Source organism: Anopheles marshallii, chromosome 2 (genome assembly GCF_943734725.1).
Source record: "Anopheles marshallii chromosome 2, idAnoMarsDA_429_01, whole genome shotgun sequence".
Lineage (NCBI taxonomy): Eukaryota > Metazoa > Arthropoda > Insecta > Diptera > Culicidae > Anopheles > Anopheles marshallii.
The window spans coordinates 39,669,638-39,697,603 of record NC_071326.1 but is presented as its reverse complement, the minus strand read 5'-3'; the positions used below and the strand labels follow the sequence as shown (position 1 = coordinate 39,697,603).

The window sequence follows — 27,966 nt, the reverse complement described above, 5'->3', positions numbered from 1 at the left end:
CCTTTATTCTAAACTTCCTCATTCGTTCAGAGATTGCCACTCGTCAAAGTTTATTCCAGTTTAATAACAATATGATTATGTCAGCGATGGTACTATACCTGTCTGCCCAACCTGACAACTATTTGCTGTCGATACACCATTACTTACTAATACCATTTCGCACATTATTGCAATTGTAACACCGTTAACCCTACAGGCAAATATTTAACATAAGTATACTGCACATCGCTCCACGAACGCAATAGCATGGCTTTGGCAGAGCGAAAAAGCAAAACAACGATACACAAAGTACGATCGAGGCCAAAAGCAAACGAAGGATTATTGATCTAAGGGTATCAACGTATCACTACATCAACAATTTGGCGAAAACACTCTAAAACTGACGACTACTAGTAGCTGTAAAGTATACTGTGTTTCGAGATTACAACGTTCTAGAAACCATTCGTTATTTAATTGCTGTTTAGTTTGTTGTTGCATATCATATTTATATAAGCTCTTTGCGCTTTTGCATTCAACCTCAAAACGGTACTCGCCTAATATTCGGATGGCTAAACTCGTGTATGTTGGCTAGGTTAAGTCAGATACAAGCTGGGTCGATTGAAACGGAGAAAAGTCACCAGAGGGCGCTGTTGCACGGCTGCCGTGTCTTCGCTAACCGCCGGCGGCAAACAAAGCTTAATGGAATGTTATCCCTGTTAGCGGCGATTCCTTTTGATGGTAAAAGAGGGAAACCTTTGGAGAGGAACGGCCAATCAAACTCTCTGGCGAAAGCTCACATCGTCGAGCTTTTCCTGCGTTGTTTGTTTTTGTAGAGATTTTACAAAAGTTTTCTTAGTTCATTTGTTTCAAGCTTACGGTTAGGGATCAAGTCAATATCTAAACCTGTAACAAGGATATAAATTTGTGTAGGCAATATTTCGCGGGTAGTGGAGGCGCCTGGTAAATTGTTTAGGAAAATTGATACCCATGCATAGAAAGCATTCCTCAGAATTTTAGCTACAGCGTCAATATGCGTCGATCAGTTGACCGATGAATGTATATAAAAGAGTATCAAATAGCGCAATCTAGTATGTATCATTCCATACGATTGCGATGTAATGCTTAATTTCCATTGATTGCTGGACTCGCGCCGTCACCTCCCCCATCGGCCCCCCTGCTCCCGGGTGTGATCACCGTGGCAAGCGTACGTTTTATGAGAAACCATGAAATTAACAACTGTATCAATAATCCAATAACAACGAACACCACGGTCCTAACGTTAATCGACGTGAATATAGCCATCGGACCGTCCACGTTTAACTGCGGTCTGCGTGGCGGTGCCCAATGTATTTTGTCCATATCCAACTGCAGTTTAACAAGCTTCTTCGAATGCTCCTCCAGCTTTTTATTGATGTCATCCAGCGTTTGCATGATTCTGCAATGGAAATTAGAGCACATAAATTGAGAATTTTCGACGCTTGCACGATGATTCCATTACCAACCTTGTGCTAGAAAGTACCGTGTCATGGTCGTTTGAATGACTAGAATCCGAGTTCGGATCATTCAGATCCGGTGTCGATGTGTTGGAAGAGATTTTCCTTGACTTTATTGGCCCGGAGCGGTTTTTACGCAATGAACCACGGGAATCCACCTGCAGTATGTTCAGCGGATCGGTGCTTACGACCGATGCCGTACGCACCATCGGCGCCTGGTGTCGAGTTTTCGTTTGAATCCGATAGTTACTCTCATACTGTCGCAGATCGTTCCGTGGATCCCAAGGGCGCAGATCGGCAAACTTATAGTGCCACTGGCCGGTAACAAAGTCCTGCTGAAACAGTAGCGGCACCCATTCGGTGCAGGTCGCTTTCCGTTCTTTGGCCGAGATTCGTTGCGCCTCTTCGAGGGCCGTCTTTTCCTCCGTTGCCCCTACCTGATCGTCCCGATGAATGGCAGCCGAAACGTGCTGCCAGAGCCGTTCCGATTCGTTCATACCCTGCGATTCCATCGGTACGGTAAAACGTTTCAGACGGTGACCTCGTATGTCCGGCGTAGGATTAAACAAAACCGTTTCCTCGTTAGTGCGCGAGTCTTTTATCCGTATCTCGCTGTCCCAGTGCCCGTTGATGCTAGCCATCGTTTCCTTGCCGAGCTTTAGCTTGCCCACCACAAGATTCGTGTACTCGTTACCACCCAGGAACGGTTTCAGCTTAAACTCCAGCTCTGTTTTGTAACCCGTGTTTTCACACTCGATCGAAACTTTGCCACCTAACTCCATCGAAAGCGTCCCCATTAGGATTCCCTTACAGTGCGCGTACGGTACGGTTAGTGTGTAACATTCCCCGCGAGGTAACAGTGTCAGCGTGGCGACACCCTCCAGGATGGCCGATGTGCTATTGCCATAGAATTTGGACTTTGCCAGTATGCTACAGCTGATGCAGAATCCATCCTGGCGATTTGTGACGTAAAACACGGATACCGGCGGATGGTGGGACACCTGTTCGGCGATGTAGAATGTTCTGCTGCCGTTATCGTGCTGCCAGTAACACCGGAACGTTTCGCCCAGAATGGGGTTGTACGGCTTTTTCAGTCCCTTCGGCTTCTTGTAGAACCCGGACAAGTACCATTGGACGACAGTTTTCATGCGAGTGAATGGATCGTCTTCCAGCACTGCCTTCGAAAGAATGTCGGCATGGTAGTACGAGTCGGCCAGTTTATCCAAAAACGAGCGAGGTTCTAGTATAAACGTCGGTAACACCACCTTGCTGAGATCCATTCCAGGGCGCACCTGTTTTACCAGGAACCAGATCAAACTTTTATGCTCCTCCGGCAATTCTTCCACTTGTTCGCCAGCCTAAAAAAACGAACCAATTCGATGAGTAACAATTCGAAAAGATATGCTCTGGGAAAGTTTGCGAACTTACCGCACCAAACTCTTCCTCGGGCGAGTGAACATAAGGCGTTTCCGGAAATTCTTCCACATCCATGCCTTCGCCCAAGTCTGACTCAGAGTCCGATTCGCCTGCGGATACCATCGTGCCTTGATCCAGCTGGCTGTCAATGTCCAAATCTAAGAAGATCGAAAAACAAGACAAAACCATTCCATTAAGATTACCAGACCAAGAAAGGGACTTCCGGTTGTAATAGAAACGTGGTTTGTGATAGCTAAAACTTCAAAATTCCCACATTGATCGTCAGAGATGCGTATTGTGATGCCATGGTGACCTTTGGAGAAATCGGCCGGCGAACTGCGACGTCGTAGCTTCTCCGACCCATTAGCCGCCATTAGTTTGCCCGCGTCGGACGCGGCCGGCACAATGTTGCTGCCGACCTGATACGAATTACGTCGCCTGCCACCGGCCATCAGCATTGCACCGTCCTGCTGACTGCTAGCCTTAAACACTTCCTCGTCCTCTTCCTCGTCTCCATCGGCACCGGCCGGTGAAACCGTACCGGACGATGATGGCATGCGCCGACGCAGCGGCCCACCGATGTCAACCGACCGGCAGCGGAAAAATTCCGGTGAATCTCGCAGATACCGCTCCCAGTGCGCTACCGCCAGATAGAGCTGCTGAAAGATCGGTGTCGGCGAGGGGCAAGCGCTACGGGGCAGGGATTTTTCTATCGGTTCTACACGCAGGTTGTTCTTCTCCGGCGGGGATGGTGGAAGGTACTTGAGCAGATAATTCAAATGTTCTTTCAGACGTGGAGCTGAAGGACACAGTCACATGGGGCAGGTAGAGTTGGGCGAGTGAACGAGAAATGGTTCGAGAACGTCTCAACAAACCACGGGGTACGTTTGGAAGGACGGGAAGGATATTAAATTCCGTGAGGGATACAGGCGAGCAGACCAATATTGGAGCGACATAACGGCAGCAGTAAACACACCATATGCGGGAATCAATATACACGTGTGAGGCGCAACCAATACAAGGAAAACAAATGTACAACGCACAGGGGGACAAATAAATGCATGATTTTAGAGGGATACAGCAAAAAGAAAAGAACCATCAATTAGTTGAGGGTACACATATTAAGAAGAAGGACTTGTTTCACGTTGTTCACGTTCCTGTCCCCACCCTTACCATGCTCATCGAAGTGTTTTTCATAATCCGCCTCGGACCACTGCGTTTCGTGCGTGGTGCTAGTTGCCCCCTCGCTCAGATTCGTGTCAATGTTCGGCACGGAACGGACCAGCAGCGCCGAACAGCGCAACGATAGCTCCAGTGCGTCCATCCAGCATTTGCCCGCCGCCTGGCTGGGGGCGCGAAAGATTAGGTAGGATGTCGGTAGCGGCTGTACCACCGCACCCATCGTTTCCTTGTCCGGACCACGCGGTGCCCAGATTGTCTGGTCCAGCGGGTGGAACAGCTTAAAGCAGAATCCATCCTTTTTGCTCGGTCTCTCGATCACCTGGCAGGATGTGAGCAGCACCGTACCGACCCAATGGCTGCTCTTCGTTTTCGGGCTCTTGTAGATGAACAGGAGGCCTGGCTTAAGCACACACCACAGCTTTGTCCATGACTTCAGCGTCCCCCGAATCTGCAACGGAGAACGGGTGAGCAGAGGTGAGTGAAATATTCAAATGTCCCGCCAGCTGGCGCAATCGAACGTCCTTGAACCGGTCGCCCCAGAGTTCGAAGGAGTTGGAACCTTGTGGAAATAGAGATTTAATGCTGTTCTTCTTACCTTCAACCAATCCGCCAGTACAATGACGGCCGGGTCTTGCAGAGAATTGAGTAACTCCGATGCCACCCGCTTCTTCTCCCTTCTGTAGTTCTTTCGTTGTGCTTTGTACGACTCCTTTCGATTGAGTTTGGCAGAATCGTTCTGGAATGTTAGAAAACCAAAGAAACACATAATGGACCTCGATGTTTTATGATTAATTGTCCCGTTTGCTTCCCACTCCTACTGTTGCTGCGTACTTAAGTAACGTAATCAGCATGTTGGTATAATTCTCCAACAAACCGAAGCAATAAACCTTCATACGGCTGTTGATCCTTCAAGAACAATCTTGATCTCCTTTGTTTACATTGCTTTATTTTTATTGTGTCACTAAAGACATTCCTATGCATGTCCTGATCAAACCACTGCCCCATCTACTAACTTTAGCGACCGAATGGCTTTATTACTTCCCACGGTAATCACTACCAGACCATTCTTTATTTACAAACGTTTATTAAGGTCATGTAAACAAACAGTGCCGACAGATCGCAGCCAGAATGTGTTTTGTGGGCGTATTGATGCGACTTTAGCAGGGCTTCATCTTACGTTACGAGGCTAAAAAAGAGTTGCGTTTACCGGGCGAGAAAACGCAAAGGACCTATTTCACACCTTCCGCAAGGCTACGCCGTGTGCATGTAAGGTGTTGCGTGGATCTACCACACAAGAATAGCTCGGTTGAGTTCATCCTGCCGGCGTAAGGGTATTCAAACAGTGTGCGCCCTTTCTTCCTTTACGCGCCAACCCCACACTGCGACTAATGAAGGTCTCGGTGTGCACACACTGCTCCTCTTGCGCACCGTTTAAATGGTGGCCCTGTACCGGTCTGATGTAACACAACAGAAACGGGACCTCCATTACTTCCAATTACACCGTACCGCGTTGGCACGACCTGCCACCGATTTCCTGCCCGGGTGACAACCGGCAAGGTGTATCTGGGCACAACGGTGTAAACAGGTATCGATTTTCCAACCCAACAACGGCGGAAGGTTCGCCGGGTGCTCTGATACACCTTATAAGACGGCGCAGTGTAGACGCTTATCAGCACAGCGTGTCTGTCAGTAGCGATTGCCCGTGGGTTGCGAGAAGAAGCAGGGGAACGCTCAGTAAATGATGTTTATACTTTAATTTCATTACTCCTTTGTGTATTTCAATCCACTGCACTGCCTGCCAAAGGAACGCAGCACCAGCCGGTAGACATCGTCTGATCGCCCATTAAAGCACCGGGGTACGGAGGAAAGGCCATTTTTCATGCATACTACACCCGACACAATGTTTGATGAGCATTTCTGATAACTTTAAGTCATAGGGGGGGCGAGGGGGGGTGGGGGGGGGGGGGTGTAAAAACGCTGCCAGAGAACTACGCCATTCTGTTGGCTTGAAAACAATAATAAAAGAAACATTCAACCGTACCGCCATCAACCACCCTGCCGAGACGAGTGCTCGTGAGTCAAGCAAAAAGGAGAAAACGCCACTGCCGGCTATAAGCAGTCAGCAATCAAATCATTTTAGCAAACCCACACCCGGTAACCGTCGCTTACCCACCGGACGGCAATCTGTGAACTTTCGCCCGGGCATACCGTGTGCCGTACCCGGGCGGTAAGGGCCGATGTGCGTGCCGATACCACATAAATTACGTGCAACGACAACGATTACACCAAAGAGTTTCGCTCCGTTTATTGGAGCTTTCATTTTTGCGCAAAAATGATATCATTTACCGAGCGAGCCAAGAGCGTGCCGGAACACGAAACAAAAAAAAATACAATGCAGACGGATGATGATTCACCCGGGGTCCGGCATTCCCGGTCCCGCGGAAAAGGACTATGCAAACGAAGAAAAAACAAAATATACGAAAACGGCCCACATCCGCAGGAAATAAAAGCGACCAAACACGGAACCCCCGGATGTCCGTGCGAAGGACGAACGGCACACCACGGGCATGATTAACTTTAGCGCCCGTTCCGTTTTTTGCAAAACGCTCGCCCAACTTGGGGCGGCGGGGATCTTAGCGAAAGCGCAAAGACACCAGCCGTGGCTCGTTAGTTTTTCATATCAGCACACGCGAATCAAACTGCTGCAAGCTCCGCAAGGAAATGTTAATTGCTACCGCTTCATTAGCAAATCGTGTACTGTGCTCCGGTTTTGTTTTTCATTATGCGACACTGTTTGTTTTAGATTTCTGTTTTTTGTTTTTAATTCCTTCATCCTTCAGAGAACAGCAGAGCTCATCTTGAGTTTGCTGCCGGAAATAAACCGAAACATTATTGTTTTGTGTGGCACACTTTTGTGTAGCTTCGTTGCACTATCATCTCAAACAAATAGGGGAACAAATTGAACGGAACTAGAAATGGTAGTTTGTGGCTGTTTTTTGTGTTGTTTCGTTTGTTTGTTTGGTTGTTAATATATATTTTTATTACGTCGTTCCATCCACTCACATTTGTAAGAAACATTGTTCAAATAATCTGATCAACCATAGTTAAAATAGTCGAAACATGGTTCAAATAAACTAATTAATAATAATTTTATTCTTATATTTTTATGTGATTTCAAAATATTATTAAATGAAAATATTTGCTAAAAAGAAACTTTTCAGTTCGCTTAGGAAATTATTTTTTTCAGAGCAATTTAAAGGCAAAAAAAATAAAATGCAATTATTTGCTATTCATTGAATGCTCATATGAATGAATCTACTCAAAAGATTCACGCAACATATCACAAGCAGTAGCATTTCAAAGGATCGAAATCGTACAACTGTGAAGGATGGATCAATCGATTACGTGTACCGGCAAATCATTCTCTATCCATTCATTATTTATCCATCCCAACGCAATTAAAATCGCATTCAGAGAGCCGGAGCGAATTGCGCAGAGTTGCAGCAAGAACAGGATTTAAAATTCAATTAAAAGCCACAGATCCCATCGAACATACTGCTGGGAAATGGTTCATATTTTCATCAGCATGTGGCATTCATTGATTCATCTAAACGGCAAGCTCTACCCAATTGACCACAACGGGGGAAAGATATTGATTGATTTCAGATGGCGCTATTAAATGCTACACAGATCGTTGGTCACTGGTCTTCGATCGACCTAGAGCTTATAGGAAGAAAAACCTTTTCTTTTTTTAAACGAACTAGGTAAACTAATCAAAAAAAAAACGTTCCACTTCCTTTAACGCCAACATTTAACAATGGTAACGATTATATACCCATTCACAAGCGCAAACACTCACCTTGTCGGGGAAGCCTGACTCGATCTTGGGGCTGTTGTCGTTCCATCCCGTGATTCCTAGAAAGAATTTCATAATTGATACAGTCTGCCTCTAGATGTGTGTTTGTTGGTGGATGTTTTGTTGATGTGGTTGTTGTTATGACGCGAACAGAGCGCCGGTGTGCTGTTGTTGTTACTGGTTGCCGTTGCTGCGTGTCTTCAAAGGAAGCCGTTTTTGCGCCATAGCAGGGCGGACTACACTAGCGCTCCCCGGATCTGTTTGTTTTGTTTCTTTAACTTGGTGTTATTTTTTTGGTTCTACTTTTCGACCCATCTACCACTAGCAAGGCACGATCGCACAACAAAACCAAGAACAGCCGCTTAAAAATCATACGAATACGGGACGATTGCTTCAACCTCATGCTACAAATGCACAAAAAAAAAACAACACAAAACCGTCACAACATGCTCGTCGCTTGGCTCTGTTCCGGTCCGGTTTGTCTACGACACTGTGGTAACAACGCGGACAGTGAGCTGGTCCGGTTTTAGCAAGCAATCGTGCTACGCCCGTTGCAAACTATGGACTAAGCAGCAACACTGTTTGACGGTACTGCTGATCTCTACGCACTACTACTAATTAAACGACCACGGTGCGGCGTTTGGCGAGCAGACGATGTAGGCGTTTAGCGGAGGTAAATGCGCCGTACGATGACAAAATGTTTAATCACTACACACACACGCAAACCAAGCCCACGCAAGCAGGCAGCATACAAAACATAGCAACACAGTTCATACAGCATACGAGAAAAACAAAAAAAAAAACACACCGAATCTACATCTAAAACTGTGCACTTATCACGCTTAAGTGTCCGTCAAACGCTCATATGTGGGCGGAAGCTAACGCACGGGAGGGGGGCCTTTATCAGGTCTCCGTCGCAACACTATACCATTCATTCCGGGGGCAGACTCGTTCGATGATCGTTACTAACTGTTGACGTTCGTGTCTTGCAACAGCACGAACAAGCAAACTATCACCGGGTGCTCTGCTGACGAACGGAACTGGGGCCGGGTTTTCGTACTGGTTTGATTATTTACAGCGATGAGCAATCGGAATGGCACAACAGGGCTTTCCTACTATTCCCGCCGTACAGCAACACTTGCACCCGATAGAACAATTCCTTTCTCTTCGTTAAGTTTTCTGCGGCACGGAAAACTATCACGGCGCACTAAGATGCATCCACGAACAAAGCAGGAAATCCCTTTCACTCAGAATAAGCCAAAGCTGATAAACAAACAACGCCCGCACCAGATTGCCAGCGGGACGGACGAACAGCCCCTCACTTCGTATACGATCGCACATGATCCGTTCCCGTCGCTTGTCATATGCACCTTCAAATCGCCTGCTCGCACTCACTGGGGCGGAGTGAGTTGTTAAAAATTCTTCACGATCACTGTTTCAAATTTCGTTCGGTTAGCGCAGAGCGCAACAGCGAAATGACGCAAGATTTTTATTTACACCCTGTCCCAAAACCCGCACACATGGCGTTCTGAGTGAATGGCGTTGCGTTTGTAAGTACGACGCTTGGCACGGTCGGAAACACGATCACACGATCACACGATCAAGCGCACTGAGGAAACGGGCTCATGTGTACTAGCAAAATATCCTCCCGCAGATTACGGAAGATCACGGCAGACGGATGCGCACAATAACACGCACTACTGCGCTGCGTCGGAACACTGCCCGCCCGTCAAGCGGTTGCAAGCGGACTAAGGGCCAACACACGACGCTGACCACGCGACGGTCCCAACGGCGCGCTCTCCGGGCTGCGATGGACACGGCAACTGTCGTGCCACTCTACTCACCATCACTAGCGCGCGCCACTGCACTGACTGCGGGTGCCTCGGTCGGTAGCAACGCGATATCGATGCGCTCCGATACACGGGGTGTGTTGGTGTGTCTGCAACGCGCCGTATGACAACACGCAGCCCCGACCCTGACCGCAACCCGAGCGCAGTACACCCAAACCCCAACGGAAGCACTGTTTTGTCGCCTGGTTTCGAAACTACGATTTCGACTGCACGCCGGTGGCGGCGGACCCGCCCGGTGGTATGCGGTACGGCGAGAGAGAGAGAGAGAGAGAGCGGGCCCGGGAGCCGCTTGACTTGCCTACTAATCGACTACTAATTACCATATGACCCTCAAACCACGCTTGGGCGCTTTCCCGATTCACCCGCTTTCGCACGTTGCGCCTTTCGCTAAGGGCGCCTGAAGATGGTGAAATAAAATAGTCATGAATATTGCATCGCACATTATCAGCGCACGGTAAAGTGGAGTAAATTGTGTATTAACCGTTGAGGCAGGGTTTGCCAAAGGTTCACCGTGCGATGGCAGGCTTTTTGCCGAACTCCGGGTTCTGGCGATCGGAGCACTTGTGCCTGTGTGCGGTGCAATGGGAAAAACGTTACGTGAAAATGTGTGTTTGTGCTTCATCACGTTGAGATCAATCGATATTCGATCGCTTCCAGCGTTAGAACGGCACGCAGTAGCGCTATAACTGTTCATTCTTTATACAAAATAGATTGTTTTCAATTAGTACGTCCAAGGATACATTCTTCCAGAGGGCATAAATTTAGTTGATGATATGCAGTCAGGCATTACAAAACAAATAGTCCAATTCTTGAAGCATAATTTTGAAATCTAAGATCTCAGGAACATCTGATAAAAATGGGAAATCAGTGTACAACACAAAAAGGAAGCTACGGGACCCAAAGATTCAGTGATCAAACAACGATTTCCTCAAAATATTTTGCAATTCGGTATTCAGAATTTATTGACTATCGGTTAATATCTTGATCATTAGATTAAAATATCTCCTTTCGTAACATTTTTAAGTTATTGAATGTCGATCATGTTCGACGAATCCCTAGAGGATACCCCAAACTCGGATATTGTTTTACCACGCGATCATTCTTAGCATCACGATGGGTTGTATGTGTTTTATTTTTAATTTAAATATTTCCATACTTTTGGATGTCTATACTCCAATCTTAAAGATGTTTATGTATAATCAAAATTAACAACATTGACCATTTTTCGTATTTCTTATATACATTAAACCGTAACCAAAATGGTGGTAATTTACAAAACGTCGTTACGCCTTGGACTTTAAGTAAGTGTCTAAGTTTGAATAATAGATTTTAAATACAAAAACTATGGCCAGACCATTACTGTAGCTATCAGTAAGCTGATCTGAAACTGTAACCCGGGGGTCTACAGTCATTGAACATTGAGCAAAAGCTCTCAAATTGTATGTCAAGTGTTTGTTTATCGAACATATTTCTCATCCGATTTGACAGTTCTTGCTCAATGTTCAATGACTGTAGACCCTCGGGTAACTTTATCGTTTGTGCTATCGAGCGTTTCGAGCGCATAAGGAAAAAAATATCTCTAAATATCAAATATTTTATAAAACATTTAATTTAACAAACTTAAAAAAGGTACAGAACTGACTAAATTTATTTTATTTATGGCCAGAAATTTGACTTGCAATGGCAGTGGTAAATTAAATTCCAAAAAAACCATGGCCAACGCTCACGAACGGCAAACACATGTCAATGCATATGTGTCGGAAGTTGGCACCGCACACGTAGACATATTATTAAACGATGTAAACACACTTTCGCGCCGGCATTCAACTTTTCGTACCAACCAAAAAAAAAAGAAACCCCGAAAACCTCGTGTGAAACCATTCGAAACGGTACCGTGGATGGGTTTTGCGGTATAATGTGATGGGTATAAATCACACACGGGGTCCAGCGAGGTGAATAATTTTAACGTTACACGTATTTGTGTAGGAAGTAACTGATTGAAAATAAAACTGACAAGATAAGCGACGTTTAAATATGCGGCCTATTTTTTTTTTTTCGTCAACAGCTGTTAATTCAAAAACGGTGGTTCAAGCCACATCGAGTAGGAATATGCCCTTCTTTTGAACAACTTTAACCCATTTTTAAAGGAATTTTGCTACTACGCATCATGCTTTGCGACTAGCTTTAACAAATAACTATCTACGATGTGTTACATTACATGCGGCACGTCAACGGTGGGGATGCGAGACATGGCTTTGGTGCACGGTGCACACGTGTCCCCGTGTTTCTAAACGCTGTGATCACCTGCATGGAACAGAGCAGGAGAAAATAATACTTGCCACCCATAACCCGCTCACCTATCTAGATAGCAAAGGTGAAGGGGAGGTGCTGTACCATCCAATGGTGATTACAGTGCATTATCTTACACCTCACAATCAGTAAATGACAGCCTATCTTAACACCAGCGCAGAGGACACACGGACACACAGAGAGAGAGAGAGATATCTGGAACGCTTGCCGGTGACACACTACCCCGTATCGGGGGAGACCTTCACATCACCCACATCATTGGCAAGGTCATCATCATCATCATCATCGACGTCATACAATTACGCGCCCTAGGTGCAGCCGGGTGTCACTTATAACAGACAGCGTAGGTGTAGGCACTGCAGAACGGTGTGATACACAAACAGATCCTACGAGTGAAATCATTCTAAAGACAGATGAGAGAAAGGGTGAATGCGAGAAAGGTAGCGGGGTAAGGCCAAGCTAAGCTAAGGCGTGCAAAAGGTGATTTTTTTTTCCACCTGGTATCACGTGCCAGCAGCGCGCACGGTGGAGAGTGAGGTGACACGGTTAAAAGGAAACACTTTAAAATTTAACGTACCGTACGCGGTCGTACGACTCGAGCTTAGACAGCGCCAATTGTAGTACCGATGGATGAGGCCTAATCAAGTAGGAGCAACGGTAACAAGATCAGGAACAACCAAATCATTGCAATACACAGCCACACAGGAAGAGAGAGAGAGAGAGATAGAGAGCGATTACACATATGGATATTGGCAGACATTTCCCACATCTGCCATCCACGGACACCTGGCAATGGGAACGATCGATGCCGTCCTTCAAGGAGCCCCCCATTTCTAACGATTTAGCAATAACGTATATCAACAGCTGGATGTGATTTGTGATTTCCCACACAAGCATGGCAACGGATAGTGGTGAGCTTGTGCGCCGGATACGGTGTGCTGCCCTTCGCAGGAAGAAACGGGGATTGTGAGAAATTAACACCCATCACCCATACGGTTTCAATTATCACATTCACATTCGATGGTTGAAAAAATGGGGGTTTTTTTTTTGTGCGTTGGAGTTGCTGATGTTGAAGATTTAAGGCAAAGAAATGTATTTTTCCAATTTTTAAGATTAAAACCAAAAAACAATGGAATGTAGTACACAAGCACCAATGGAACAGAAGTTGGAAGGATTGGAAATTTAGTCCTAAAATATTTAGATTGTTAATTATAAAAACTATAAACAAATATTTTTTTATAAACAAAAAACCTCTGAAAAACTTAACTTTCACACTTCCATTCCAAAGTTTAAAGTCAGAATCGCCTCCAATCGAACAAAACGCCCACCAAATGTTTCCGAATGCGCCTTACCCGCCGTCTAATCAAACCTCAGATAGAAAACGACCCGTCCAATCTCGTACTATCTTTGTCTTTCGAGATTTTGTGAACAAGGGATAAAGTTCACAACATTAGTTCGACCATGTTCCTAATTTGTATCTAATCGCAACTAATCCAACTGTTAGCTCAACCGTAAACAGAGGCATGATTCACGTGTTTCTAAACATAACGTTAATCAATCAACCGAACACTTATCGATATCTGTCGTAAACCGGTCACCAGACGAGAGATATAACGGTCGTTATTTTTGGAAAAAGATAACGGCCACAAAGGCAAATTCCAGCCGGGATTAAGCTGATGACGTCCAGACGTCATATCATGTGCAGAGCATGGCCACATGCCTAACACTTAACTTAGCAGCACGATACACTTTCAACCGGTCTTTAAGTACTTGCCCGCTACTTGTGGAAACAAAGGAACGATGCTTAGGATCTTCTCTGGTGTCGCATTATCTTTCACCTGCGTTATGCAAAAAAAAAAACCATCACCATAGCAACACCACTCCGGCACCGAGATGGGTAAACAGTAGATAAAACATCAGGTAAGCACCTGCATTATTGAAGCGTTCATTTTGCTTCATCAGGGGCCCTATTTATAACCGTGTTCCGGGGGTAATGTTGCCGGCGGAGGCTCTTCATGGCCATCCTTCAAATCATGCGCTCAGATATGAGGCTGAGAACGTGCCTTAGAAAGCGATCTATTGCTTGCGGGTGAAAGTCAACCCATTCGGAAGGATGATAATAAACGATTCTCTCGACATTGAAGCAAGCTTGCAGCAGTGCAAACGCGGGTGAGTTGTTTAGTTTTCACACACATCAAAGGTGAAAAAAAGGAATCATAATTTTACTAATAATAAAAACTAAAATTGTTTTTATCTGTCATTTTATTTTTCGTCTCGATGTAATTAAAAAAAGGTGCTTCATGACGGCGGACAATCACGCATGGGGTGTTTCTTTTTGTACGCCACCAGTTCGAAATGTCCCCCAAAAGCGGAGCTTAATCTTCCCTTGGCGTTCCGCTAAGAACGAAACTAATTTCCCTAATGGGCACCGGTACCAAGTAGCCCAAAAGCTAAACGACAAGTTTAGCCACGGTCATCACTATCAATTCGTTGAAAAATAGATGCTCCCACATACTCACGCTACACACCACACTTCAAGTGTCTCGCAGTGCCCCCGGGTGTAGCAGGCGCGATTTCCTTCGCTAACGATGTCCGGTTCGCACCCCGGGACGGTTTAAATATTTGAGTACAGTTAAATTATGCAGTCACGCTACACTTGCACCCGAGAGGTTTAGTGTGTCGGGCTAGTTGGCCGTTGCGTCATCTGTGCCATCGGTTCTGGCGAAAGTCCTTCAGTACCGACGTTCGATTACGTATCGTTGGGCGCCCAAGGATGATACATCCGTCGTGTACGAAGAAAGCAAAGCATGTTCCACTTAATCGTAGCAAAAAAAGAAAAAACAGACCCACAAGATAGTGTGGACGAGCATCAACCTGTCTGCCCATTGCATTTGTTGCTGCACTGCCGGCAAATGGACAAGTTTGCTGTTATTTGCATTGGTGATTTGCTTGTTTAGGTAGACACTTTGCAAGTTTGTCTTGTTCACTGCCGCACCACCGGGAACCGATTTCAAGCGATAACAAGCGAAATATAACAAACGGCACAACTTTTCATACTGAACGTGGCCATTGCAAGGGGGATTTGTAAGTATTATTTGATATCCCAAACTTTGGCCAATGTTTTGCGAGAGGAAATCTTGAAACTTTATCCAATGCAGTGCGCAGGAAACTTTGTGTACATTGAGAAATATAAAATACATCTCACAGCATCAACTCGGCAGCCTTATTAAAAGATTGTTTTTTTTTTTCAAGACATTCAAGACTCATCCTTTGCCTTAAGCGAACGGTACAGTTGGACTGGGAACCGTTCAAAAGTTTTCTCATCCATTGCTCATTCCTCACGGCATATCCTCTTTCATGCCGTTTGCATCTTATCGCACCAAAAAAAAACAAAAACTAATCATACTCAGTGATTCATAGCGAATGTTCCAAGTCTTTTCACTATTTTTTTACGTCAAGAAATTTATAAAAGAAACTGTCTATTCATAACAGCATGCCGAATTCAACAAATCCGCATTTCATACAGTGTGGCCCATAAAAAATGCGAAAATCAGTACACCATTTTATAAGATCTTTTTCTCATGGTTAAATAAAGAAAAGTATAAACCTGGGTGCATACCTTCTAAATGTATAAACCATACATCGAGTTCCATACTCAGGTAGTGGAGGCTTTCAAAGCATCGACACTAGGGTGAAATTCTTCACAAGCTTTTACATGAACATTCGCCCATTCGGAGTAATGGAAGCGGTTCAAGTCTGGGATGCTAGAAGGCCAAACAACGTAGGGTCAAAAAGCCATGATATCCTTCAGCCACTCTTGACTCCTTTTCGACGGCGCTCCGCTGAGTTGAACACTTGCAACTTGCGTATAGTTGGCGCTGCTGGTGCTTATCGAAGTTCTCTTTAACCTGCTCCATCAAAATGTAAAAAAAAGACATTGGCATTCAAATTCAAACCAACTTTGATGCAACCCGGAGTCATTTTCAACCCATTAGAAGCCATGAGAATGCCATGCAGGATCGATGGTGAAAAGTTTCTGACCAGAGAACACGACGATCTGATGGTTGATGGTGCCCTGGTCATGTTACTCGTGCCCTGGACTTTGAATTTAAGTCATCTTTGACCGATCGCTTCATTGACGTTTTGGAGATGTTGGCATCATTTGTCAATGGTCGGTAGGGTCGTAGGGGATTTCATTTTAATTTTTATCCGACGAATTAAGCTTCTCTTAAAGTGCGAGCCGACCGCGGACGTCCGTTTCCTGGCTTTCTAAGATGTTGTTCATCAAGGAGGATACTTTTAATGTGGTACACAGTGGCCAGATGGCACCCCACAGCCTCCGCAGTTTGTGGACATCGTTTCAAAATATCACTGTTTTGGTAACATCTTATGACAATTTGAATCCTAGAGGTCACGTACATAAGTGATATGAGTGAAAAATTCGCTTCTACATAGCCAAAAATAAGCATTGAAAATTTTTTTATGGCCCATACTGTACATCCAACGTAATCTGTAAGACAATTTTCTCTTCACAATTTCTTCAAGAAATTTCTTCAATTTCTTCACATTTTTTCTACCTCGGTCAATGAGGCTCAATTTCGTATCTACTATTTCAATCGTAGAATGCATGATGTTAGAGTACTTGCTGCACTATCGTGACTTATCAACACCATCTAGCCATCTTCAGCCCAGATCCACCGTTCCTCTTCCGAACAAGTGAAATGCTCGAACCGAACATTCTTACTGGACAGAGCATGATAGTATGGCAAAAGCCTCGTAACGCCATCCACTTTGATGAAATCTATCGAGTCCAATGCAATGCGGTCTTTGTACAGATTATTTCCTTTTAAACATGTGTGGTGGAGAGAAATAGTCAATTTCTTAACAACTCGTCTAAAAAATAAACTTATTTTTAGTATAATTATTTCACTATCCAACAGAATTATTTGTGCAAATAACAACATTTTTACATAGTTTTGTATATTTTAAAACGTTGCTTTGCTGCTGTTGTGTACATGTTATAATGATGATGATTAATGGAGAGGTTTACTGATGCGATTACTAATACGTACGATAATAAATACACAATTAACATAGCGCAAGCAACCCACCAACAATCACACAAACCGAACACAATTGTGATATCTGATTCGATCAAAGGTAAACATGTCCAGCTGTCCTCCTTATCAAGCTTTGATTTGCTTGGAACGGCTTCGGACAGCGTCACGATAAGGTACTCGTGATTTTTACTACCACTTGGCAGCTCACCCAATTCGTGACCGGATTCGTGTACGTATCAGCAATCGTGCTCATTTATGTGACAGTGAGTTGATTTCTGAATAGAAAAATTACTGTCTTCTGCGGCAATGCATCAATCGATACATCGAGGCCAGGTCCTATAGGAGACACTTAACAAAAGAAATCACAAAATTGTACGCACTTCACAATAACAGCTACGGATATCATCCACCGAAGGATTGACCTTATCAGCGTGCTTTGATTGAACAGTCCCCCTTAAGATCATTACCGCCATAAAAGCGGGCGGCAACACCTAACGGTAAGGGACAATAAATCAATTTTGCCTTTGAAACATCCCCCCGCTGTGGAGTTTTATCTACACTTGGCAGGGCAAGACAAGCACGCCCATCTACTTGAGAACAAACGACAGACGCCAGGCAATAGACTCCGCAGACAAAAAGAACCAAGCACCATTGATTAGGGCGAAGATCTTATCGCTGTACCAACGACCGCGGCAGCAAGGAATAATGATGATGATGATGAAAAAAACTGCCCACAGAAGCTATCTGTCCCACCGGGTTTTGGGGACTTAACCTCCGTTCTCATCCACTCGCCAACTGCAAGTGAGTTGATCAATCAACAGTAACGTCGGCGAAACACATTATACTTTCCGGGGATTATTTTTTTCCCCCTCAACTTTAGCAAACGTTCGAAACGAAATGGGTTCGATCCACGCGACTGATCATCGCTGTTGTGGCAGGTCGCAGAGTCATGCAGAGGTAGACTCCATACCTGAGGACCGTACTGTACACAGTGGCCCAGAACGGTTAACTTTTGTGTTCCGGCCGGGTCGTAAATTGCTCAGACGTAACGTTTATTTCTTCATTACGGTTGATAAACTTCCGTTGGTAGAACCGTTTTTAACGGAAAGATAAGTTCACCAATCAACGGCATTAGCACGAGAGAAACGATTGAATCAAAGTTATTGTTGTGTTATTTTTTATTCAATTGTACAGATCTATTTGACTTTATACTTTGCCTGCTCATAGACATTGCCGGTCAATATTATCTTCTGATTGCATTGTTCATGTTTGTTTTCTATTAAATATTAACAAATTATTAAAATTGAAGTTAAAAGAATATATTAAAGAAAATCAAAACCTTTAACCGATACTACTTTGGTGCAAATATCCAGAACGACAAATACAACGCTCATAGTGAAAGGACCTCGGGATAGTAAAATATCTCTTTACAAAGCCATAACTCACACAGAATTACGGTCCAAACGTAAATCGCCGGCGGTGAAAAAAAAACATTTCAATTCTGCAGAAATAACATAACGTCCATGGTTGCATTCGAGCCTCGAATAACTCTCCCCAAGGAGTTTTTTTTTACAGAGCTTTTTTTACATTCGTATAGTCGTTCGCAAAAATAAAACCAAAAACCTCCCGGGAACTGTGGACGTCTACCGTGCTGTACGACACAGCGTTAAGAAATGCGAACCAGGCCCAGGGGTTGGTTTGGTTCGCTGGCTTTAAGGCTCTTAGTGGCGGCCCTTCGATTGCTGCGGTGACGATGATAAATAGAGCAGCCCACTAATGACGAACTTATGTCAACCCCGCGTGCTCATGACGTCATGAGCACGTCCGTCTTTACGTCTTCAAACAGACGGCAAGCAGTGTGGCATATGGTACCGACACCGAGACCCTCCACCAAGCCTTGCAGAAACAAGCAACGCCATAATGAAGGCCTCCCCATTCGAGTTAAAAAAGAAGCATTCATTCTGCTTCGTTCCGCCATCTCCCAGCAGTGCGGGCTCCCATTTCTCTTACATAATGCCGGCATCAACAACGCAACGCACCAAGACGCTTGCGTCGCCGGGGTTCCTTCACCAGGGACCTTCTGGAATATTATTATTTCCTTCCATAAACCACAACACTTCGGCTTCTCTGTTCCACCCAGGTTCTTACGGCACAGCCACGAATCGGTCCCCATCGATGTGACGCAAGCCGGGTTCAGGGTGCTTATGCGTTTTTGTGGTGCGTGTGTGGTGGTTTTTTTTTATGCAGCTTTTGCCATCCCTTGCAAGTGATGCCGTGCTGTAAAAGCCGCACTGTTCTTCCTGCCCTTGGCCCAGGAGCTCCAAGCTCAGCGAGCGGTCGATAGTAATTTGGAAAATGTTTATTTCCACCTACCACTGCTGTAGGTTGGAACACAGGGAAATTATTTGCACGTTACATGACTCATACAGGATAAAAAATACTACTGTTAAGGGTTAACCCCACGCACATGAAGATACAAATAAATAAATTAACCAAGAAGCACATCCTCCCGATTAGTCCGCAGTTGGATAAAAAATGCCCAATATATTTAACATTCTTTACGTTCATGTTGAAATTTAAGATATTTCTCATTGTATAGACGTTAGAATGAGTACAGAATCAGGATAACATGAAAAAAAAGTTTCGAATTTGTAGCAAAAAAAATGATCATGATGTAATAACCGAAGCTAACCAACTCCAGCCAATATCAACGCTCAAATGTAAAAACTTCAAAAAACCAGTGAGCCCAGCATCGCACACTCGCACAATGCCACTTAACCAAACCTGGCAAAGCAACACGAAATGTACCAATTTCCACATCAAACAGCAGAAGAAAAGGCACCACACAACAACACGATACCCGCGCCCATCCATTGAAGACCTTTTAAAAAAGGAAATTAAGAACATTTCCACGCTCGAATGATCGCTGGGTGCGGGTGGATCATCATCATTTCACCGTAATTAAACAAAACTCACCACGTCTTTCGCACTTGGCTCGCCCCGGTGGTTTCTGGGTTCAGTTTCTTCCAAAGCCACGGAAGCGTACAGCAGTAGCAGTGCGGTTGTAGGGCGAAAAAAACCGACACGAAATAATACCAAAAAAGCTCTCCTACGGTGAGAGTGCGAGGAAAACGCAAGAAGATTGTGTAAATCGTCTCATTTAGCATAATCGCTCGTTGGTTTTTTCTTGTGAAGGTTTTCTTCCTACTGAACGATTCACTTTTTAATCTTTTCTGGGAAGTTTGGAAGACTTATCAGTGTAAGACAGTTTACACTTTCAATGTACCGCGAGCGATAGTCAACGAAGTGATTGTCTTAACATCTCGCAAACAATACGCTTAAGGAGCAACTTTGAATGGCTAAACAATGTTCGATATTGATGATGAAAAATATGAAAAGCACAACCAAATTTCCCTATTGAAGCATCGGAAACTACAAAACGTATAAGATGACATCGATGAACGATGAAAATATGCCTTTTAGCTTCTTTTTAATTAACCTCGTTGGGTAAATAATGTTCAGTTTTAATGTATCAGTATACCTGTAGATCAAATTTTGTTGCTATAAATTGTACAATCATCGATATACTCTCGCAAAAAGGGGCAATTAATCTCTTCTACTTAAATCCAACATCTAACTTACAAGGTTTCCTAGTGTAAATAATAATTTAAAATAAATTTTAAAACCTTCAAGTTGGTTTGGTTTGCGTACAGATAGCCTTTTAACCTTTCTTGAGCTTTTCTAAGGTGAGTTCGAGTTTATGCAAGGTTTTCTCAACACTCTTCATGCATGTAGGAAATGCTAATTAAGAAAACTTTCCACAGGATTCACTCAATTTGGACGAAATCCTGAAATTGTGAAGGGTTCCACAACCGTCTCAACATATTCTAGTTCATTGTTGAACAGTATCACCAAAGTATGTTCAAAGAAATTCTTTAATCCAAGAATAGATTGCGATCATCCGTTACAATTACCCACAAATTCCCAGACCCTAATAGTTGAATAGATAAATATATGGTTGCATGAAATAGAGTTATAAAGTACATTTGACTTATATAAATAATTCACTACAAATAATATTACAATGGAAGAATGAACACCGTGCTACATTTAGGATATGAAAGGATACGTAAAACATACATAAATTAACACAATCAAAAACAAATAGGTTACGGTAAAAGGTAATGGTTAGACAAACACTACGTACATGTGGAAAACAATAAGTTACAACGTTTTATGTACGACAGCAGATAAATGTAAGTAGAAAGATATTACACAGCAATGTGACACATATTAATGTTCAAACTGAGCATAATACACCACACAAACCACACACACACACACACATATATATAGATTGGAAAATAAAACAACATACACCACAACGAGTAGTAAAACGTTTAGAGAACGAAAAAAGAACAACAACCAAGCGTCCGAGATGCCGACCAGCAAGCGGCAGGTCACATACAGCCAAACACCAGAGCAAACATCACACCACGCGCCAGGAGCCGAACGGGGGGGGTTTGGGTGACAGATAAAGCTAGCCAAACCGATCTACCGGTTGTGTTAGTTGTAGCGGGAGTAGTTTGGTAGGAAAATTCGTTCAATTCACCTGGCGAGGACGGTCCCGGGCTAGGGCCGGCACTGTCGTTCGATGGAAGCTTGGGCAGAAGCATCTGCAGCGAAGTTCGGCGGTTTTTCTTCTCCTCCGTCTTGACGTCTGTGGCAAACGATAGCAAACGGTAGGGAAACACGTGTAACGAACCGATTGAACGACCGGAACACAACCGTTGAATGGGCGTATACGCAGACCGTAAAGAACGTGAAAAAAAAAAGAAATAAAACCAAACATAAGACAAATGATGAGGAAAGTATATATAAATACAGATGGTGCACATATGGGGTCCTGTAGGTGACGACAGTAAATGGAGCAAATGGAGAAACCGGCACTGTGCGAAAACGCTATAAATACAACCCTTATCCCCAAGAACAACATTTATAAATAAAAGTATGATGAACATAGAGAGTCCAGCTTAGCAAACTGGGCCCCAATTAGATCGAACAGAGTTTAAAAAACATTTGCTACATGTTTCATACACACAAACAAATCTTTAAAGGTAGTGAACTCGTTTAATTTGTTCAAAATGATTTCAGTAAAGGGAAAAAATAGAAGTCAGAAATATCGAACATTAAGAAGCACTTCTACAAGAAGAAGAAATTCACCGAAAGTCCAAATTTTTCAAAGAACGATTTAAAAAGTTGGAGATTTAAGTATGTATAGTGAAGTTGGGTCAATGCAAATTTGTCATTTTTTTGGGTTTTAGCGGTTTTATACCCATCGTTCGACTCACATGGACTTTGTCCAAAACTGACGATACCCTTTGGCCCCGCATGTGTGGAAGGACATTGGCCGCTATAATGACGAGTTCTATGGGCGGCGAACTTACGACGTGGACTGGTCACGTCATGTGAATGACACCGGACGATCCAGACCATAAAGTCATTTTAGATCATCCACATTGACAGAGGAGGTGTAGTAGACCCAAATAGAGATGGAGTGAGCAAGCTAAGCCCGCGAAGCGGTTGTAGCGCCGGATAAGTAAGTAAGTATACCCATCGTTATTTTACTTGGTGAAAAAGTATTAATTTTAAAGAAATGCCATGAAAAAATCTCATCTGCTCTCTTCCTCTTGAAAAAAGCTCGTCTGCTATAGCATTCATCGGTTTTCGCTTTAATGTAATATTACTGAATGAATGTAACTCCTTGCATGCAGCTGTAAACCTTGGGAATTTATTGTCCCAAAATTTAAGATGCTGTTTTTTGTACCAAAAACATAAATAAAAGTAGCAACCATAATAAACCAATTGTGTATCTAAACAATCACTTGAAATAAATCTTTTCAACTAAATTCATTTCCTTCTAGAAACATAATTATTCGATCTCCTATTTTCACGACGTAGATGGTTCATTAAGTTAATATTCGCTGATCCACCGACCGAAGGAAATATGGTACGCTATCCAAAAACGAAAACTTTACGGTTGACAGGGAGATAATAGAGAACATAGAAACAGTTTTCTATTTCAAATAAGATTCCTTTGTCAAGCCAGTTCGACATTCTTATCTTCACATTCGTTCAACAAAACTCAGCTCTGCGCGTCATCGCCAACTGTCACTGGCACAAAAAAGCAGCAACATTCAAGCACACTTCTCGGGTCACTAATTAGCGAGCCCTGTGTCATTTCGCGGCTCCGATGACAGCGGCAGCTTCCTTGCCACATTGCTACACAGCCCATCCCGGTGCCATATCCTTTGCTGCGCCTGCCAAAACCCACGGCCAGATGAACAGCACGGCCACAACCCCTGATTCATCATGCGCGCAACGGCCGGTTCGTTAACGCCTGGGGTAGTCGTATTACCTGGAGATGGTTAGCAAAGGACGCAAGGGGCGGGCACGGGAACGCGGTACCCGGAGACGTCTCGGAGACAGCGAAAAACAATTTGAATTCATGAATAATAAATCTTGACAATAACAAAACACACGTCAAAACCAGCGGCCAAACACAGTGCGCGGTTGGATGGGAATTACAAAACGAATGCCAAGCGCAACGGCAAAACGCTCGCTAAGTCACGTTCTCGGTGCAATAAATAGGTACTAGTGGCTTGCAGGCATGCAGGAGTGATGGTATGACGGTAACGACCCGGCGTTGTCATAAAGTTTGGGCAGTAAAATAGTAGCTCAGTCAGTGCAAACAGATAGCGGAGTGTGTGATACCTTCAGTTCGGAAAGCTTAAATCTTCCGACGGTTTCTGTTAAACAATCGAGCAAATATCGAGCGATGAATCCTGGGTATATCGTGCTGTAGGACGCTCTGTTCGCATCTTTGGAACTTCGGCAATGTTGTACGATGGTACCGAAGTAATTTGTTCAAGAATATTTATACAAAAATACCACCCAACATTAGGCCGTACTTCAATTGCTATAAAACTAATCACCAGTGTTGAGTAAATCTGAATCAAATACTAAGTATGAATCTTTGATATGAATGAATGAATCTGATTCTCTATTCCAAACATTAATGAATCCTCTAAGCTTCCAGATCAAACATTTTGTCCCCAAACTATCATTTCGCCTAGAGCCTCCAAAGGACTTGATCCACCCTGAGGACTCACGACTCCTTTGAGAGTCGATTATTGATTTGAATGATTCCTCCCTAAAGATTGATATGAATGACTCATCTCAAAAGCTTTATTAAGAACAACACTACTAATTATTTTTTGAAGGAACTGTTAGAATAACTTTGCTTTAATTTATGCAATACGAAAAACGTGACCTGACTTGGATAAAAGCAGCAAGCAGAGTGCTTTGTTTTGTCATTTCTCGTGCCGAAAATTTCCGAATTCCCCTAACGAATTCATGATTATTCATCGTGTCAAATCGAATTCAATTCTAAAATTTACAAACTTTTAAAAACAATCCATTAAACACATTAGTAATGTAAACATACAAAAGTCTGACGATTCTTACATCACCTCCACCATTAGTCACGCTACGAGAAGTAAAGGAATGTAATAAATTGCAACATCGGCACAGTATAATGTAAGCCGGGCGCGTGTGATTTACAATTTTCCCTACAACAAACGGCGAAATCGATCAAACTCACAATCCCGTCTCCGGTGCTCAGCCGGAATTTCCTTTTCTTCCTTTGCAAGGCAATTCCAACCTATCACCGGCAAGGTGTCAAAATCGGGAAATGGAACAACCGGGAAAGCCTGGCCGACATTCCACACAACCACGAAGGAAAGCGACCACCTTAGACAGAGCACGACAGTAACATAGCGGCGAACGGTGGCGCTCGAAAGCGCTATACCAGTGAAGAAAACAAGCTGCACACTAAACACAAGCAAACAAATCTCAAAGCTAGGACAACCACACGATGGCGCCAAAGTGTCACGCCGGTGGACAGTGCAAAATTGTCTCTTGACACGCGATTGAACCTTTCGTTTCCCCTGGCCCCGGGTTGGGGACCTTCCGGACGATGTATTGCGATCGTTGCAAATTGTACCACCACAGCTTGCGTCAAAAGACTTGCGGGTAAGTTAATGTTCGACGAGATTTGTTGTAACTAGTCTAGCTTGAGGTGATTGCTGCAGTTCGGCTACGTAAGGGGCCGACTTTGCCGATAGCAAATGGAACAGTTTCACGCGATCGAATTCGACATGGATGGTTCGGTTCTGTTTTAAAAGCAGTTTTATAAAACTTTAGAGCTTGTTGCGGACTTGTTAATATGTATAAAATGTTAACAGAGCTGAATAAAATGCCAGGAGTTATTATAAATATTTCAAAGCATTAGAAAAAGGACTCCAGTAGGAGACAAAAGGAACTCCAAATATTGCAAATATTTTATCATAAAATTTTTTTAAATACCATTATGAAAAGTTTTATCGATTTTAGTTTGTATTTCCTTTAAAATTTAGTTAATTTATTCTTATTTGTAGTCTAATTTTGTATTAATGTTTCTCTTTACTTACACTCTTCAATATAGTTATCTCTTTACAAAGACCAAAACATTTTAAAACTGTACGATATAACGCAATTAGGTACGTCACCCAACAAGAAGAACCTTTATAGAGTTAATTAAATAATTGAAGCTCACTTTAGCGAGCAGGTAAAAGCAAGTGAACGGACAACTTTGTCAATAGGTCGGTTGTACCGGGAAACTTTACCAGGTATTGCAGTGGCAACGATAAATTTATTATTTTATCGCGTTGCAATCACCAATACCTCCATGGAGCAGTAAACAGTAATTACATAACGCAACCTCCCTCTGGCCAATTTCTATGACCGCCTCACCTATGTAATTCGTACAACGGGTACATAATCATATTTTTCTGCTTAAAAGCTTTTACCAAACATGGGACATTGACAATAGAGCTAGGAAACAATGTTTGGAAAATGTGTATTCTTTTAATATCGAACACTTTTTTTAATGACGCAAACAAAAAATCTGGTTCTCTGAGACGTTTCCTGGGACTGATAAGCACACTCGCATATAATATTTGAGATCATCTATATAAAAGCTATTTAATCCTTCAAGATTAATATTTTGAGCTTATCGATCCAATTGTTTTCACTTTCTAGGCTTGTAGCATGATATTGCAACTGGTTTTTACTGTCTGGACATGGGGTAATCCAACTCTACAACACGATTTTTGTAAAATTTTGCTCGAGAACTGTTTGAAGAACAATATATTTCTACCAACTGACTAAAGATGGAATTACCCAGCAAAACGAGCTCTGGATTTTTACTGGAAGAGTCGGTGTTCTGTTCAAATCAAACTAGAGAGTTCCGATAGCGTTCTTGATTCCTTCACCCTTTCTGGATTTTGTTCGAAACGAAGCTGATTCTGTGCAATGATTTCTCAGTACACTCCGAAACCTTGGCAAATTGGTGAAAGCAAAGCGCCAACTCTGCCTGTTAAAATCGTAACCCCGGTGAAGTTTGACTAGTCGAGTGCACTTGCACAGTACGTGTAACGTCAATCATCAAAGTTCAAGCAAACTACGACTGTGTGTTGCGTAGAATTCTCACCAGCAGCCAGTGAATTCTTTGGGCTAAAGCAGCATTTGCTGCATTAGGTTACAAGATTAATTGGAGAAATTTGAGAAGAATTGAAATGTGTGTGTCCAGTGGCCCAATTGAGCCCAATTTCTCACATCTGCCCGACATATTCTCATACAATTTCGCACGACATCATCCACAAAATGTTATCTTTTGCTAAGTGATACTATAGCTCCGCGTAAAATCTCGAGCTGATACTATATCTTGCAAATAAGTTCTCTTTCTGTGATGGCAAAAAAAAATCCGTTGGTCGTACAGAACTCTTTCGGTTAGATTTTTTTTTTAACTTAATTTATCTGCAAAAAATAAATCGACATAATAGACAATAAATATAAACAACAAAAAGCAACAAAAAATCTTATTAATGCTTAACTTAGCTGCTACAAACAAGTACATAAATTAATATGAATTATAAGTATTACAACTATACGGTATGGTACGGTACGGTCTATAGCTGCAGAAAATGGTATCCGGTAGTACTGCAACATTTTAATATTTGATTCATTTTAATGACGAACGGACCAACTCCCAATCATAGCTTTATTTTCCATTTCGAAAAAAATGGCTTGATAAATTGGGCGAAACCAATGCCAAAAATACAAATTAAACGCAGACCAGAACCGCTATTGGTCCGATTGGTGCAAAATGACCTTTTCCACTGTGAAAACATATGACCGAAGGAATGGTTCGTAAGGTAAATCTACCATTATTATACCCCCATTGTAGAATTAATTAAATTCGCATTGTTTAATATTCGAAGATCGGACAAACAGACACACACACACACACACACACGCATCAAACCAATACCATGGATGAAACGAAAGGGAAATAGGACACTACCGCAAAATAGCCGATGGAAGTGGGTGGAAATTGCCGCAGGGGAAGAAAAACATCGCACATAAAACATGGTGTCGCACCAAGCGAGAAGGAAGCGACAATGAAGCACTTGTCTGGGGATAAATGGTTGGTAAAAAAATCAACAACAACAAAAAAAAGCCGGAAAGAACTGGCGTACCACCGTATGGTGATGCCGGCGGTGCAACTTACCGAGAAATTTTCCACCCGAGTTCGGTGGTGTGGACGCCTGGTGCGAGCTTCCGAAGGCTGGTGCCGAATCCGGCCTATTGCCGGCATTGATCGGCGTGGAGACGGCACTAACGGAAGCGGACGGTCCGTAGCTGCTGCTGGCACTCAT

At 43.4% G+C, this 27,966-nt stretch overlaps 1 protein-coding gene across 1 annotated transcript; it reads right to left on the bottom strand.

Moving 5' to 3' along the window:
* Positions 1 to 1,101: 1,101 nt before the first annotated feature.
* Positions 1,102 to 27,966, bottom strand: LOC128710404 (oxysterol-binding protein-related protein 8). Its single transcript, XM_053805457.1, has 9 exons — positions 27,819 to 27,966; positions 21,759 to 21,866; positions 7,930 to 7,985; positions 4,666 to 4,806; positions 4,062 to 4,518; positions 3,163 to 3,687; positions 2,901 to 3,046; positions 1,482 to 2,830; positions 1,102 to 1,414 (listed from the first exon to the last, which is right to left on the bottom strand). The coding sequence occupies exons 1-9, from the start codon at positions 27,964 to 27,966 to the stop codon at positions 1,102 to 1,104; spliced, it is 3,243 nt and encodes a 1,080-aa protein (XP_053661432.1).

Coding starts and splice junctions, on each gene's coding strand:
- LOC128710404 (XM_053805457.1), bottom strand. CDS start 27,966: ATGAGTGCCAGCAGCAGCTACGGACCGTCCGCTTCCGTTAGTGCCGTC. Junction 7,986..21,758: donor CCCGGGACCGTCCTCGCCAG/GTGAATTGAACG, acceptor AATTCTTTCTAG/GAATCACGGGATGGAACGAC. Junction 2,831..2,900: donor CCGAGGAAGAGTTTGGTGCG/GTAAGTTCGCAA, acceptor TCGTTTTTTTAG/GCTGGCGAACAAGTGGAAGA.